Consider the following 17156-nt stretch of genomic DNA (forward strand, 5'->3'; position numbering starts at 1 on the left):
GATAGACAGGGGAGAATTCGAAATCTATTTGTAAAAGCAAATTCAGTGTCAAATGATCGATCGCCAGCAATATGCATTTCATATTATTATTAATAATGTTGAAAACAGCTGTGCTGCTTAATATTTTGTCAAGACATAATACATTTTTTCAGGATTCTTTGACGAATAGAAAGTTAAAAAGAACAGCATTTATTTTTAAATGGATTTTTTTTTTGCAACAATGTAAAAGTATTTGCTGTCACTTTCTCCTCACAGAACGTTCAGAGCAGTGAGGCTCTGTTCGAGGCTGTTGAACAGCAGGACCTGGATGCTGTGCAGATCCTGCTGTTTCAGTACACAGCTGATGAACTGGACCTCAACACCCCTAACAGTGAAGGCCTGACACCTCTGGACATCTCCATCATGACCAACAACGTTCCCATAGCCAAGCTGTTGCTCAAAGCTGGAGGGAAGGAGAGCCCTCACTGTGAGTATGCATATTTAGCAATGACAAGCTTTAAACAGCCAATTCCCTCTGTGTGTCTAAATAGCTTCTTGTGTCTGAAGTGTTTCCTTATTAAGGAGGCATTAAACGATTCTTCAAGTTTCAAGTTGGATTTGGAGTAAATCTGTTAATTAATCTAGTCCTTCACAAAAATGTGACATGGTAAATGCCAAAATGCCAAAGTTAGTGCAGGTATTGTCCTCACCACACATTTTGATGAAAACAAAACATCTGAAAATTCTAGCACTTCATTAGTGTAATATTTATATTTATATAACTTATTATTCTTGAGGTTCTGTCCCAACATTATATGTCTACATATGTACATACATATATATATATATATATATATATATATATATATATATATATATACAGTATATATAATGCGTTTGTATACTGTATATATGCTATATTAGTTGTAACGGTTATGCTTTGTTTTGTCTTTCCCTTGTTAGCCTTATTCAGTTCACCTGTTGTCCAATTAACTAACTCATTACTTCTTTGTTTGGTCCATGCTTATAAGCCCTCAGTTCTACTTTAGTCTCTTTAGTTCTCGTTTGTAGTAATGTGGTTTTCTCCTGTGTTTATCCTGTTTCCTGAGTATTTGTGATTAAAATCTGTCTCCTGGAATTATTCTTCGTCTTGAGAGTTTTTATATACCACGTTACGTAACAGAATGGACTGAACCCGATCAGCATGGATTCACCTGCTGTGCTGCTGCTTTGCTTGGAGCCTCGAGGCCCACACATGTGGATTCCAGACTGCTTCCTGTGCGCTTTTTATTTGACCAGTTTGAACTAGCGTACAAAGGCTCGCCTGCCCGGTGTGGATCCTCGAGGACCATTTGCCAAGTTCGTCGAGTGGGTGTTGGTGAACTGCGGTTCAGCTTACACCATTGGCCCCGCTGAGGATGACAACGTTACCAGCAGCACTCCGAACACACAGCCAGAGACCAGCCATCCACCAGCAGCGAGCAACTGCACGGAGACGTTAGTGCTCACCGCAGACTGTGGGGACCGGCCTGCCGCAATGTACGAGCCCGAACCAGAGATGAGGTCGGAAGGGGTCATCGCCCCGGAGCCCGTACCACAAACAGTGTCTGACCCGGTCCGTGAACCGGCAACATCGTGCATAGCAGAGGGAGTATTAGTGGAGATTGATGGCTTGGAGGGAAGCCCCACCCACAACCCCACCGCAGTGGATGCTATGAATCTCTGGTGGTTATTTTAAGGAATTAGTGGACAATTTCGAGGAGGATTTAATGTACTGGTATGGGGAGGTAAAACCTAATGTCCCTGTATCTCCTATATCTGCAACGTGCCCTATATCTCTAGCGCCCCGGGTTTATTCTGAATGCCCGCCAAACCTCCCTCTCCCACCTCCTTAAACAGCCAGTTCCTCTGTCCCACCTCTGCTGGTATCCTTCAGCCCCTCTGCATCTCCTTCAACATCTTGTGTTGTTCTGGTTTTTCGTGCTTCCCCAGGCTCCACCTCCAGCCTCTGTGCCCACCGCTCCACCGCGGCCTGTCGACACATCGGCTCAACCTCAGCCCTTCCCTCTCTCGGCTCCACCGGAAACCATCGGCCATGCGGCTCAACCGGGCTCCCTTGTCCCTCCGGCCACGCCTTGGTCAGACATTGCCCTGCCTGCACCTTCTGCTCCGTCTGGCTGCGCCTTCCCCCTGGCTCTGCCTCTGTCCTCTGGTTCACCGATTGTACCTCGGGCAATCGTCGCCGCGTTTCCACCTCCAGTGCAACTGGCTTTGTGTGGGCTCTTCGGCTTATCGTCTTCACCTGGGTCTCCATCGGTGGCTGCATCTCCGTCGGCCGTCCCCAGGATGCATTTCATCAAGTCATCTCCACCATGGCTCCTCCTGCCTTCGACTCGTCTTGGCTGGTCCCTGGCTAAACATCTGGCTCATCCTGCTCCTGGCTTCCCCATGGCTTCTCACACCATCCACTCCTCCTTGGACTAAGTTGTTTATCCTGGACTCTTTTTGTTTTTCTTCAGTTCTTCACCCTCCTCCAGAGCCCCCGCCCTCCCTCCTCAGTTGGACTGTGTTGTATGGCACGAGGACGCGCCTTTTCAAGAGGGGGCGTACTGTAATGAGTTTGCTTTGTTTTTGTCTTGTCCTTTGACCTAGTTTCTAGTTTGTTTCCTTGTTAGCCTTATTCAATTCACCTGTTGTCCAGTTAAAGCTCATTAGTTCACTTCTTTTGGTCCAAGCTTATAAGCCCTTAGTCTTTGTCCTTTCTCGTTTGTAGTAGTGTGGTTTTCTCCTGCGTTTATTCTGTTTCCTGGGAATTTTTTATTAAAGTCTGTCTCCTGGAACTATTCCTCATTATGAGAGTTTCCATATACCACGTTACGTAACATTAATAATGTACAATTCAGTTAATATCATTTTATACTACAGGGCTGTTGAATGCTTGAATCTGATTGGTTGACGAACGTTCTAAGGTGTACAATTATTTTCAGGGAAATGGACAGCTTAATGGAAAGCATAATCACCTTTAGGTACTGTACTTCCAGGCAGGTCTTGACTGCATTACATGTCCATATCACTTCACCAAATGATTTCAGTTATTTCAAAGGTCCTTAAAGCCTACAACAGCAAAATAATCAAAACCCGCTAAGACACTGACCAAGCAAATACATATAGTCAACAATAGGATAAAAATGACAAATTATTTCCAAGTTTTTGCCACAAAATTACGATTTGTTATATGCGGAAATCATATTTTCTCTCTCTCTCTCTCTCTCTCTCTGTGTTGTCAGCGCTGCTCTGACCATTTAATCAGTAAAATAGTTTAGCAACTTAATAGCTACATGATATTTCTCACTGGTAATAATGGCGCTGTTCTTGAAGCAGATAAACTTAGTTTCGCTATTAGTATAATACTGTCGAATACTGTTGAGAGACGCACACTAACTCAGGTAATTCACACATGCTTAATCCCTCTTTTCCTCTCTCTCTCTCTCTCTCTCTCTCTCTCTCTCTCTCTCTCTCTCTCTGCATTAGTCTGCTATCATTGGCTCACATCTCTGTTACTAGCTCTAGAATGACATTTTGTAATTAGCAATGGAGGCGTGGGTTAAGATGCGTAAGAAATTAATCCCACTCACAACAATGTTTTAAGGACAAAAACCAGATAAATGTCTTGAAATACAACATCTGAACAATGTCTTGAGTTGTAATAACCGTAGTATAAGCGGAATAATTGACTTTGTTGAATTATTATTTTCTAATAATTTAAAGGCCCGTCATCACTTATTCCTTACATATACTTTTGTTTTATTATTTATGTGACAAAAAATGTTTATGTTGAACTTTTTTTTTTAACACCATTTCATAGAAACATTTATTTCACAATATAGATTTGACAGTTGTGGCAGTAACTGTAATTGTAGTATTTTGGCTGAAACTATGGTTGCTATTGACATTTTGCTACTTCTTTTGACTTGAGTTACTTATATGTGTTTTGCTTATCATCGCATCTTCATCCCTAAGGAATAAAAGTGCATTCTATGTGGTTACTTCACCATCAAAAGGTTTTTCTTGCGTCACTCCCTTCTGTTTAGCTGTGGCAACCAAAAGCAGATGCTCTGTAATTGGACAAGCTGTTTAGAATGAAGCTGACGATAAACAGACAGCCAGTGTGAGTGTTTGACACTTTGCTTTAGGGGCTCAAGTAATAATCGCCTTTAGGTACAAATACTAGAATAAACTTTTCCATGAAAGCTGCCATAAGCACTCATAATTCTGCTTTAAACATCTAATGACATCTGTCGTAACCACTAATGAGTTAAAATATTACGTTCGTTGTGTAATATTTTGGAAATAACATTGTGGAGTGTCACATACTGTATAATGAAATGATCATTGACGTCATTCAGGCAATTTGTATTTTTTTAAGCATACCAAACTATTTTTGGGACAAGCTGAGTGTGGTTATCAGGTTTTAATGCAATATCTGGACCCAGTGCCCTTGGATTAATCAATAGCATATTCAGTCCCTGAGTCTTTGGCAACAGTAGAACAGGTGTTTCTTACCTTGAACACCATGGAGAAAAAAACTCCCTCCAGTCCAGAGCACTCAGACAACATTCGGCTTTTTCATGATTGCACTGAGACCAAACAGGGAGCACTGTACTGCAGTCGGAGCGGGGCCGGGGTGGGGTAGACAGCACACGGCATCCCTCAGAAAAATCTTAACAAGGTTTGTCATTTAATAGTTTAACTTTTCCAATGATGCATGTAACGGGGGGCAATTATACTAAGTGATTTATTGTACCCAGGCTCCAGTTAAATTTCAAAACATTTCATCGTGGCACAATCCAATCCTTGTAAACAAACAGAAAATAAACATTGCCGTATTTTCCCCTCCTGGGCTTTAGGCATTATATTTATGTCAGGCCAGAAGTGCCAAGTAAATCAATCAGCCAGACGCCTGACAGTTTGTAGGTCCGAACTAAGGTTTAAGTTAAAGCATGTTTATGGGCAGGGCTGGGGCCCGTAATGCCTAAATTTAGGGTCGTCTCAGAGCCCCGACAATGCCAACTGTGTGTGACAGCGCAATATCGGCCGACTCGCCCATTAATTTATAGTCTGTTCAATTAACCACACATAGTAGCCAGATGTCAATCTTCAGAGCGCAGGAAATTGCACCTCAAGACTGCTAATATGGCTACCTTTTCCACTGCGCCGTGGACCCCCGTGTAAGAGCGGCTAGGTTAGGCCCCCTTTTTTCCGAGTTGACAACACACACTTTATCATCTCCCCCGGAGAGCACCCGTCTCCAGAGGCTCGGGCTGGGCCAGTGAAAGAGGGTTTCTTCAGCCATGTATTTATTTGTTTATTTTGCTGTCATGGTCTATGACTAAGGCTCTGAAAGAAAATGCAGCTGTATTCACGGCCTACGAGTAGGACTGGTCAGGCAGTATTCATTTTACCATGACAAATCTATACGGCCAAACACAGTCCTGTGTGTTCCAGACGACCGTCGAGTACATACATTCACACCTCTCCCCTCCACCACACACGGCTGACTTCATCTGCCGCTATGCTGACACAAGCAGTGTGAGCTTAGAGATTTAATGGTAGTGTAATGGGCTTCCTGTCATTTCAATCATGACTTTTATTTTTGGTTTATGTAAGTTTGAGATACATTTGATCAGTCTGTTACTGCTGTCTTTTTTCACAGCGCAGTTTAGATCGTAAACAGTTTTGTAGATGAATGTGCTTGAGGCCAACAAAAGTAGGCAGTTGCGCACTGTGCTACTTGTAACATATTTTTCATACAGTATTAACTGATGTAGTCATATGTGCTTGATCTTGTCTTTTTTTTCAGTTATAGAGAGCAGTATTACATTTCCTGAATTAAAAATCCCATTCAATGTCTCCATAGATTTCTTAGCAATAAAATATAAACCCTTCAAGACAAAGCTACCATAAATTCAGAGGTTGTTGAATGATGATACACTACCCTTCAAAAATGTAACAAAATATTTCTCTTTCAAAGAAATGCTGTTCTTTTGAACTTTCTTTTCATCTAAGAATCCTGATAAAAATGTATCACATTTTTTTCCACAAAAAATGTTGAGCACAACTATGGAAGTAAAATAATGACATGTTTTTTAAACAAAAAAACTTGTTGAATTGCACTAATAAAAAAAAAAAATTGGGGGCTTGCATTTTTTATGGGCTGAAATTCAACATGGTTGAACATTTAAGCTGTGAATATTTCAATTCAAATTCACACACATTTTCATTTTTAAAAATTCAATAATCCATATTCACCTTTCAGATTTCACTTCCAAAATGTTCATTCTGTTTAAAATACAACCTATAATATTCGACAGGCAATTTTCAGTCCATTTTATTTCGCCTTACAAATTTGCTTCCACAAATTCATCGGTTCAAATTCGACAGCAAATTCTAAAATATTAAATCAAATATTAAAATAAATATGAGCTCATGCGGTAGTCAACAATAGCAATAATTACACATGATTTGACGAATCTAAAAGGTGTGCATTATGCCTGACACCTACATGAACACTTAACAGTTGGTTTTATGACCCTTAAGTCATTCTCTTCAAATGCTATTGAAGTTAGAAACCTGTATACCAATGTCGTATGTAACTTTAGAGACGGTCCCTTAACTTGCAAATATCAAACGTTCAATGTCAAGCCTGCCAGTATTTCACTGGGAAACGCTTAGCGTAAAACTTTGAGCGTTACGTTCATATCATGGTTCATATTCTGAGTCTGCTTGCCTGTAGCAGATAGTATAGCCGGGATCAATAAGGTGCGAGTTTGATCTTTTATATCACTGTAGGCTATTAGTCAATTAAGCTACTTTACATCCCGACGGCAGGAGAATCCTGTAGAATGACGTATTAAGGGAACCCCCAGTTCTGAAGCACAGCTCCGTGATATAAAGTTAAGGAAACTAAACAACCGAGAGAAATATATGTCTACTACCTCAGATTTAATGTTTGATCTGTACGTCTGCATCGGGGAATAACGTTATAATCTCGTTCACGGTAAAGAAAGCTGCTTACATGTGCAAAACTAACTGTGAAGACTTAAATGCAAACACAGCTTTTATGTCTTTATCAGCTTTTCCATATATAGCTACTACTGGCACTGATAAACATCACACATACTGACCGCTTGCTCCATTTCTGTAAATCCATTTTTATGAATGAATGACTCTCTCACCTGTTGCTCTGGTCTTCGTCAACAGCCGTTTGCACTTCCTGCTGGTGAGGTCGACTAACAGCTATGGAGATTATTAATCGGTAATCTACTGCTATTCCTGCCGTTCCCAGATGTCAAATGTCGAATTTGCTGTCGAATTTGAACCACAGAATTTGTGTAAGCGAATTTGTAAGGCAAAATAAAATGGACTGAAAATTTCCTGTCGAATATTATAGGTTGTATTTTAAACAGAATGAACATTTTGGAAGTGAAATCTGAAAGGTGAATATGAATTATTGCATTTTTTATAATGAAAATATGTGTCAAATGTTTTGAAATGAAATATTCACAGCTTAAATATTCAACCATGTTGAATTTCAGCCCATACAAATGCAAGCCCTAAAAATACAATGCATTAAAATGCAAGTACGGTTAATGCAATGCCTATTTTTTCAATTAATGCAATTCAACATTCAACATTTTTGTTTCAAAAACATTTGTCATTATTTTACTTCCATACACAACTGCTTTCAGCATTGATAAAAGTAATAAATGTTCATTGAATAAAGGCTTTAAAAATGAATTTAAGTAGATAATCTAGTAACTTTTTTCAAAGTGTTGGGTTTGGTTCAAGGCAACTCTTTTTTGAAGAATATTTTTTAATTATGATAGTGGAAATGAACAGAAAAATGTCTTCCAGAACTAAGGGTGCTGTAAAAGTGGGGCGACCAGTGTTGTGCTCCAACTTGAATGTGTCATTAATTTTCAATTCATAACCTAGGGCCTTTTTATTTTCTACACGAAACCAGTTTGAAATAAGACATTATGACTTTACACCTCACCTTTACACTGAAATGCAAGGTTATCCACTAGCTAAAATCACACTGATCAGAATAAATGAAAAGTCTCATTAACAGACCTCTCTGTGTTGTGTTTCAGTTGTCAGTTTGGAAAGCAGAGATGCCCATCTTTCAGCGCTGGTGCAGGAAGCCCAAAGGAGAGCCAACGAACTGTCCACCCAGGTGATGAGAGAGAGTCTCAGCCTGGAGACATCTGACAAGGAAAAACAGCTCAAAGCTTGGGAGTGGAGATGCAAACTCTACAAGCGCATGCGCACAGGATTCGAGCATGCACGTAAGTTTCTTCCAGTGCCTAACATAAAAAAAAAAAAAAGGTCATTCATATGCTATGCTACAATGAAATACTCATTGAACTGGCCTTTTATTTTCAAACGGTCCTGTCTAATCTATCAGCATCTCAACTGAAAGGTCATCGATTCCCATATTGGCCCAACCTGTTCACTTTATTAGAATGATAAGACTCTGCAAACAAGGCACTATGATTATTTGGTCCACAGATATTAATCTCAGGTTGATTGTCCTGAAATGACTCTTGAGCTGCAAACACACACAATAGTGTCCCTCTCACTCTCCTGTCATATTGATTACTTGTTATATCAGGCGAGTTTTGTTGGCGTCTCTTTGTAAACAACCTCAAGTGAAGGCAGCCGTGATAAATCAGCGATGTTTTGCCGCAGACGCTCTTATAGATTGCAGAGAAACTCTCACAGGTATCTATGAAAAGGATTTCAGGAAACACAAGGGCACATTAGCTTTGCTGTGCTTTGAGTTACAAGTACAAAATGAAGGTGCTAACAAGGATATTGAAGCACATAAAACCTGCAAGTACATATAAATGGAAGTAAAAAGGACAGTGGTCAGCCAAATGACAGCTATAGATTCATGTCTGTAGGTTTATTAAATTTGTGTAAACCCTGAATATATACAATATATACAACATATATATACAATATATACAACCCAAGACCTTGAGTGTCTTGTTATCCAGTACAGCTATCTAGACATTCTAATAAAGATTAAGATGAATTTAATTTTGAAAAAATTACGATATTACTTCAAAATGAATTTTCTTGAAAACAAGTTTTTCTTACCCCATTAGCAGATACTTTTTCTTGTGATAAGCATAAACTTACTTTATTGTAGGCAAAAACTCACTCAAAATTGTGACAAATTTTGCAGAAAACAATACTTAATATCTAATGCCATTTTGCTTCTTAAGTAAATATATCTTGATTTATGAATGTTTAGATATCTGTACTGGAAAACAAGACAAAAATACTGAGTGAATGTGAGGTCACATTACATTTCGACACAATTTTTCATGCAAAAAAGGTCTGTTGTCTATTATCAATAGTGTAGAGATGTATGAAGCACAGCTCACACAGAAGTCACTTTCAGATAGTTTCAGAGAGTACCTCCCCAAAAACATGCCATTGATTGAGCTGGTGTTGCTGAGTCGGGATGGTTGAGATGCTCAAACAAAGCTTTTGATGTTAGCGCAATTTACACTATTTTATTTAATTATCAACAGTATATGCCCCATATGTTAAATGTATTATTTGCCAGCGAGATGCTATGTGACCTTTGACCTGGCTCTTTCAGGGCCACCGGAGGCTCCGTTGACGGTGCGTCTGAGTGTGACCGGCAGCACATCTCTCACTGTTAGCTTTCAGGAACCTGCCAGCATGAACTCAGCTGTGGTGACCAAATACAAAGGTCAGTGCAGACTTAATGTGCATTTGTCTGTATTACATACACATACACATACACATACACCTTAAAGGCTGATTTATACTTCTGCGTCGGACCTACGCCGGAGCCTCTACGCTGTAGGCAACGCGTTGGTTTTCATTTATACTTCTGCGTCGTTGTCTGCGTTGACGCGCAATAACACTTGCTGAGGGAGCATGTGAAACCCGAGGGAGCGGTCCCAGCAGACCAATCACAGCGCTTGCGTCCGCATAGAGTTGACGCGTTGTTACATTTTTGGAGAGGTGCACGTCAGGGTACGCCGAAGGGTACGCGCGCTACACACAGCCTACGACGTAGCTACGGCGTAAGTTCGACGCAGAAGTATAAATTGGGCTTAAGAAAGGTGTTTTATTTTATCGATTTTTCTCTTCTTTTTTTTTTTATTCTTTTTTTTATTATCCATAGGAACAACTCAAAATACACCACAATTACACATTTCCCAGACCAAATAATTAAATAAAATAAATTAAATTAAATTAAATTAATTAGTTACAGTAATTAGTACAGTGTTTTAAAAACACATCAGGGATTGTTCACAGTCATCATTTAACACCTCACATTACAGTATCTACTTGTTAATAAACTGTATAACAGGGGTTGAGAAGTGATGTTTTTATTATTTTTATAAGCAATAGCACAATAATTTTCAATAGATGATAAAACAGGTGATCAAGTCATATTTACTGTAGTTTTTCTGTAACATCATCATGGTCCTGTTTGGTTTCTTTAGATTCCACTCATTTATTGATGTTCTCTGCTTTTTAATTCTGTATAATGTGTGATGACGTGCATTGCAGTTGAATGGAGCTGTCTGAAGGACTTCTCTTTATTAGCCGGAGAGCTGATCCTTGAGAATCTGCAGTCCCTAAAATTCACAATTACCGGTCTCACCACGGTAAGCTGAAATCACTGTGCAGCCTGTGAACCAGAGATAGACACTTTGATTCACGTTCAAGACCACAAGGAGAAAATGTTTTCTCAGAATATCATAATGTCTAGTCTATCATGCATGCACTTAACAAATGTTTTCTGTTAATTTACTGTGCAGAAAGAAAACTTGCCTAAATATTTTTTTTAGATAGAAAAGCACCTTGTTGTTTTAGTAAATAATGAATACACTATTCATTATACTATATACATGTTTTAAAAGTATTAAGGATAAATTAGAAATGATCTTTTAATATTTTTTATGTATTTGTATGTACATATACTTTCTTTTAGATACATTTAACAATTATTATTAAAAAAAACACAATAAAGTATTTATACTGTAAATACAGTAGTGGCCAAAAGTGATATCCATCCAAGGAAAATTGACATCTTCACCCTTTTAAGATTTTGTAAGCAAATTGCATAGTTGTGCTTGGAGTCAGTTGTTTTATTAAAGCAATGAAATATGCTAAATTGTGCGGACATAATTTTTTTACTAGGCTGTCTTACAAAGAAATTATGCACGAGCAAAAACAAGAGAGAAATATAAATAGCTGATTATGTTGTAGTCAGTGTATGCTTTTTCCTGTGAGCTTTTTGTATTTCTATTCACTTTTTTTGAATGCTAAAATAAAAGCTTTAGCTGTAGTTAGCCTTTTTTGCCAAGTAATTTTGGCAGATAAATACCTTAAGCAAGTTTAGCGTTTTTTTCTTCCCTCATATTTAAAATATTTAAAAAATATAAAACATTTTCCTCATATTTTGATGGTTTAATCAAACGTAGTGTCATTAAAAACAAATATCCGCTCCAGATATCACTTTTTATGGTCTTAAATTGTACTATTCTGTGCCATTTTATAGTATAAATAGTGTTATAGTATAAATAGTAAATAGTGTTTTCATAATGAAATTTCACTTACGTAGAATGTGGGACACTTAAAGCAGTCAATGAGCTTTCCTTATGTAATGGAAGGCGAGGGACTATTAGACTTTGATGCTGGATGACAAACTGCTTCTTAAATTCATACTCTATGCAGTAGAGTACATAGTGCATAGTGTGAAGTACGTCATTTGTGACACAACTTTAAACTTTATACTTGACTTGGACTATGCATCCGAGACTTGTGAACATGTCTGCCGTGAATTATGAGCTATGTCCACATAACTCCACTGGTAGTACAGCTTATTGATATTATGTAGTAAAACTTGTCCTGGGGAACACTTGATTTTTAAGATGTTTTTCTTGTTTGTTACAGGGTAGACAGTACTATGTTCAAGTGTCCGCCTGCAATATGAAGGGCTGGGGTCCGGCACAACTCTCTCAACCTCCCTCTGCTGTTCCTTCCAGTAAGTTCTTCAAAGCAGCCACAGTTGCCAATCAGCACAAAAAATTATAATTTCCAAACAACCAAACAAAAAATAATAATACTACTGCTCCAAACAATATTGATCCCTTTAGCATTGCTTTTACGCATTCACATACCATGTCGTTAAAAGGAGAGAAAATTGTATTGAGTGCATACTGTATAGCCAACATCCTTGGAGGAAGGACTGTGCTATTATTTAACCATCACGAATCTCACGATTTCCACTCACCCTTCCGCCTTTGATATTCTCTGAATCTGGCCTTGAGTTTCCTCTTTCAAATGAGCGCTGAAAAAACATCTTTGTCATCAGGGGTCACTAGTTTTACATCAGTAACAAATCCAGCATTATTCCCAATGCAGACACAGAGAATTGTCAGGGTGATATTTTATTTTAAAAAAAAATTTTTTTCAGTCTGTCCTTTCTATTTTGAACAGCTTCTTTTTTTAATAACCTCTTTAATACAATGCACCCTCTCTCGGTAATGTGTCGCTATTCTGCAAGTGCCCTTACAACAACATTTCACGTAGTTGTGGATGATTTTAGTCAAATTTAGTTCTAAATACACAGGACTTCTGCTGACTAGCATTATCAGTCTATTGTTTAATTTCTAGAGCATGTCACAATGCTGAAACTGAGTTTTGTGTGATATCTCTCAATGTTAGACTGGAAGGATTGCGATGGGAGAGAGAACAGGAGGAGAGGTCACATCGAGGCTATGGAGAGACTGTTACAGCAGGTTCGAGCCACACACCAGCACTACTGCTGTGGAGGTACACACAAACACACACAAACATGTTGGGTTTTTATGTTTTATGGGGACATTCCATAGACATAAGGATTTTAATACTGTACAAACTCATATCCTATCCACTAACCCTACCCCTAAACATTCCCATCACTGGAACGTTCTGCATTTTTAGATTTTCAAAAAAAACAAACACTTAGAATGATTTATATTTTCCTCATGGGGACCAAATTTTTTTTATTCCCACAACGATTTCGGATACAAAATTATTCGACCCCCAAAAGTCACATTTTGTGCAGATTCTTTTATTCTTTATAACTTTCAATAAACGCTACCTGTAAGTGCTTAGAAGCACTTCTTCTCTTGAAAAAGCTTCCAGATCACTGATAATCTTTGTTTTTTACATTACCACTGCTTTCTTCAAATTCCACCAAATATTTTTAATTAGATTTAAATCTGAAGACAGACCACTGAAGAACATTCAACAACTGGACCCTTAGCCAAGCTTAAGTAGATTTGGATGTATACTTTGGGATAGCTGTCCTGCAGGAAAGTTCATTGATCATCAAACTTCAGTCTCTGCAATGAAGGCATCACACTTTTTGCCAAAATAGCTTGATACTTTGAGAAATTCATAATGTCCTTCATTCAGTCACGTTTTCCACGTCCTGCAACATCAAAGCACCCCCATAACTAGTCTGGACCACCTCCATGTTTTACCATGAAGATGGTGTTCTTCTGCTCTTAAGCTTTATCTTTTTTTTGCACCGGACACACCGCTGATCCATGGGTCCAAAAAGTTCCAGTTTGGTCACATCACTCCATAAAACATTTTTCCAGAACTCCACAGGTCTATTCAAATGAAACCACCACCATAACAAGAATGGACCACCTCCATGTTTGACCATGAAGATGGTGTTGTTCTGCTCATAAGCTTTACCTTTTTTGCACCAGACATACCGCTGATCCATGGGTCCAAAAAGTTTGGTCACATCACATCATTCTTCCAGGACTTCACAGGTCTATCCAAATGAATTTTAGCATATTCAAGTTTGCTTTTTTGTTCTTCTTGGTCAAGAGTGGCATTCGGCAAGATGTTCTTTATATGCTTTGCATTTAAATGTTTTTTCCTCCTTTCATCACGTCATCTTGCAAGTCTTTGACAGTAAATAGAGGATTTTTCTCAGTTGCTCTGATCAAACATTTTATTCCCCTTAATGCTATTGTGCTTTTTCTTCAACACCCTCAAAGATTTTCTGGTACAACAAATGTTAAACTTATGAATAAGGCTGCCAGCTGTGTCTCTGGGAACTTTTAGTGTTTTGGAAATCTTTTTGTAGCCATAGACTTCCTAATGTCATAAAACAATTTGTTCTCTATAGCTTTGGTGTGAGCTCAGACTATATAACAGCACAAGCTAATTCAGTTTTGTTACAGAGCTTCCAAAGGCTTAATTGTGTTTTAACAAAATTTGGTACCAAACCATACAAATAAGTTACCTCCTACCCGCTTTCAGAACAATATAAATGCAGTAGTGAGTCGCCTTCGCCTTGGTACTTTTCATAAATTAACATCCTGCTTACATGACTTATGGCCTTGCATACAACCCAAAATGTAATATTAATTAATAATTAACATCTCCGAAATGAATTCAGTTGGATAGCGGTCGCTTCAATTGTAAGCTATTGTAATTGTCTGCTCCGCATCCAACACGAGTTGCAGAGTCGCACACAGTGCGGCAGGGATCTTGTGATAATATTAAGCGAGATAATGACTGACAGGACCATGATCATTGTGCAGCAGATTCTAAGCATCTGATAAATGTCTTATCAGTCTCCGTTTGCACTTTGAATATTGAGAGAGTACTTTGATTATGGTTGCACTTATTGTTTGCACTTAATAAGACTAAGAAAAAACTGTTTATTTTTGTTATTTATACTGTTTTTATTTCTACGTTCAATTTATGGAAAGGAGTTCAATTAGGAGGCCACACTCAATCAGAAGTTCTGGAAGCTCATAATTCATGCACAGTAAGGTCTGAAGAGACGCATGAAATCATAAAGGATAGAAGACAGTCAATTGAGTTTGTGGCAAAACCTTTTACAGTGCTTGTATATTGTTGTCTTTCAATGCACATGATAATTCATACTCAAAGGTAGAACTGAAATGACATTCATTACAAGATTAGTTAAAACATTTCAAAATGCACCTGCAGACAATTTTTCCAGTCAAATATTTGGTTTAAAAAATGTTCTTCAGTTCATATATTCATATATTTCATTAGCCTAGAAATCTAGACGCACCCTAGTGGCAGCAAAATGTATTTTGCTGCCAGGGCAGTCTAGCAACTCTCCATTGACTTTCAAGCTGCAAAAACCTAAATTGGGTCAGGCCAATCACGTCGTGTATAGAGTAGGCGGGGCGGGCTTAACATGATGACGACAGAGTTGCGACGGTTACCTGCTACTTGAAAACAAAGAATGGCGGCTGCTGGCGAACAGCTTTCGAATCGGCTTTATCCGCGACTCTGGAGGACTTGGAGTTAAGTTTTTCTTTGAGAAAAGAGCATAGAACAGCACTTAAGTCATTCTTAAAAAAAGGAAGATGTGTTCGTAGTTTTGCCGGCCAGATATGGTAAAAGTTGAATCTATCAACTAGCTCCGCTGTTGGGAAAACGCTCTGGTTGGTTGAAGCGCTGTCCTATTGCGTGCCGAGGGAATTTGAAAGACAGCCGTTTATCCCGCCCCTCGGATTGAGCTGTGTCTATGGTGAGTTGCCAGACCCAACATCTTGATGTAGGTCTGGCTTGCCAGGCTAATATTTCATATATTTTCTTAAAAATACTGGTCAACTCATTCTCGTGAACCCAATCTCATGTCTCGTCTTGTCTCGTGAGCTAAGTGTCTCGTTTTACCCCTAATATGTGTGTGTGTATATATATATATATATATATATATATATATATATATATGAACTCTTCATGTACATATATTGTATTTATACTCTTTGTTTATATACATACATACATACATATATATATATGTACCTATGTATATATGTACATGAAGAGTTCAGATATATATATATATATATGTATATATTTGTATGTATATATGTATCTGTGTGTGTGTGTGTATGTATGCTTTTGAAGTGCTTGTGTACATATTAAATATGTTAAAAAAAATTATGTAGTTTTATATTTTGTATGTATTTTCAATTTTTTTTAACTTTTTTATGTAACTTTGCAGAAGTGGTTTCATTAGTGTGCTTTTAGACAGTTTGCACTGACTACTTGATTTTGAAAATATCCATATACCTAGCTAAATGTGGGCTGTATGTCCCCTGAATCAGAACAGGATGTTCCAATGGAACCAGATGACTTCATCCTCATCATCTCTGTTTTTTGCTCTGCTGGTGCCCTTTTATTTGCTGCCTTTATTGCGTTTTGTCTTTCCGATGTCAGTCTCTCATAATGCTCTCAATTATTCTCATCGTATATTTCTCTCTCCCTTCCACCCATCTGCCCACTCACCAGAAATCCCTCCTTCCCATCATCCTCTCATCTTGGGAGAGGCTACCGCACTTCTTCCAGTAGATTAACTCTGTATTAAAGTGACGAAATGAAGCATGGTCAAAGTGTTTTGACTCAAGTATGGCCATCCAGAGCAGTATGAATACGCTCTCTCTCAGCATTCCTGCTGCCTGCCCTCCTACGCTCTTCACACGAGGAGCAAGGCAGGCGTGGAGTATGTGTAAATAAATAAATAATGTTTTAATACATTTATCCATTTTGGATTTTAACATCTATGTGTCAAACATGTCGTCCGTATAGTGCAGCACTGTAAATCACAGGGCTCGAGCCCAGACACCTTTAAAATGAGGCAGGCTGGACGTAGCGCAAAGAGTAGAGAGTCTGCTTTGGCCTCAAGCCCACTCTCTATCCCAGAGGCCGGCTACTGAGGTATAGAAGAACGCTGTTCCTGGTGCTGACAGTATTGCGCTGCTCACAAACAGCAACTTCATTAGGCAGCTATGCAGTCGGCCACAAGCAAGAGGGGGGTGAGCAAAAAAAAAAACCAGCATCCCTCATCTGTTTAGAAGTCAACACTAATGATGTCAGAGCGATGGCTGCCAGCGTCGCAAATGAATTTATACAGGGGAATTGATTCTATTAGAAAAACACTGTATGAGAGTTTTTATTGATGTGGAAAGCAGAAAAACAGGAGAAACAGAAGAACTTCTGCACACAAACTGTGCAAAAATAACTCATCTGTCTCTGTCTCTTCTCATTTTCTTAATCGTAATGTT

The 17156-nt window shown here is 38.6% G+C and overlaps 1 protein-coding gene across 4 annotated transcripts in view; it reads left to right on the forward strand.

Annotated features, from left to right (window-relative positions):
- The window catches only part of ankfn1a (ankyrin repeat and fibronectin type III domain containing 1a), a 78455-nt gene that overhangs the window by 43178 nt on the left and 18121 nt on the right, over positions 1 to 17156 (forward strand). For all 4 annotated transcript variants that reach the window (XM_082152970.1, XM_082152967.1, XM_082152968.1 and 1 more), the window contains 6 exons: positions 256 to 466; positions 8133 to 8327; positions 9656 to 9769; positions 10603 to 10700; positions 11992 to 12082; positions 12766 to 12873. In XM_082152970.1, the coding sequence (XP_082009096.1) occupies positions 256 to 466; positions 8133 to 8327; positions 9656 to 9769; positions 10603 to 10700; positions 11992 to 12082; positions 12766 to 12873 (817 nt within the window). The remainder of the gene's footprint in view (positions 1 to 255; positions 467 to 8132; positions 8328 to 9655; positions 9770 to 10602; positions 10701 to 11991; positions 12083 to 12765; positions 12874 to 17156) is intronic.

The sequence above is a fragment of the Leuciscus leuciscus genome (genome assembly GCF_965113295.1).
Source record: "Leuciscus leuciscus genome assembly, chromosome: 21".
Lineage (NCBI taxonomy): Eukaryota > Metazoa > Chordata > Actinopteri > Cypriniformes > Leuciscidae > Leuciscus > Leuciscus leuciscus.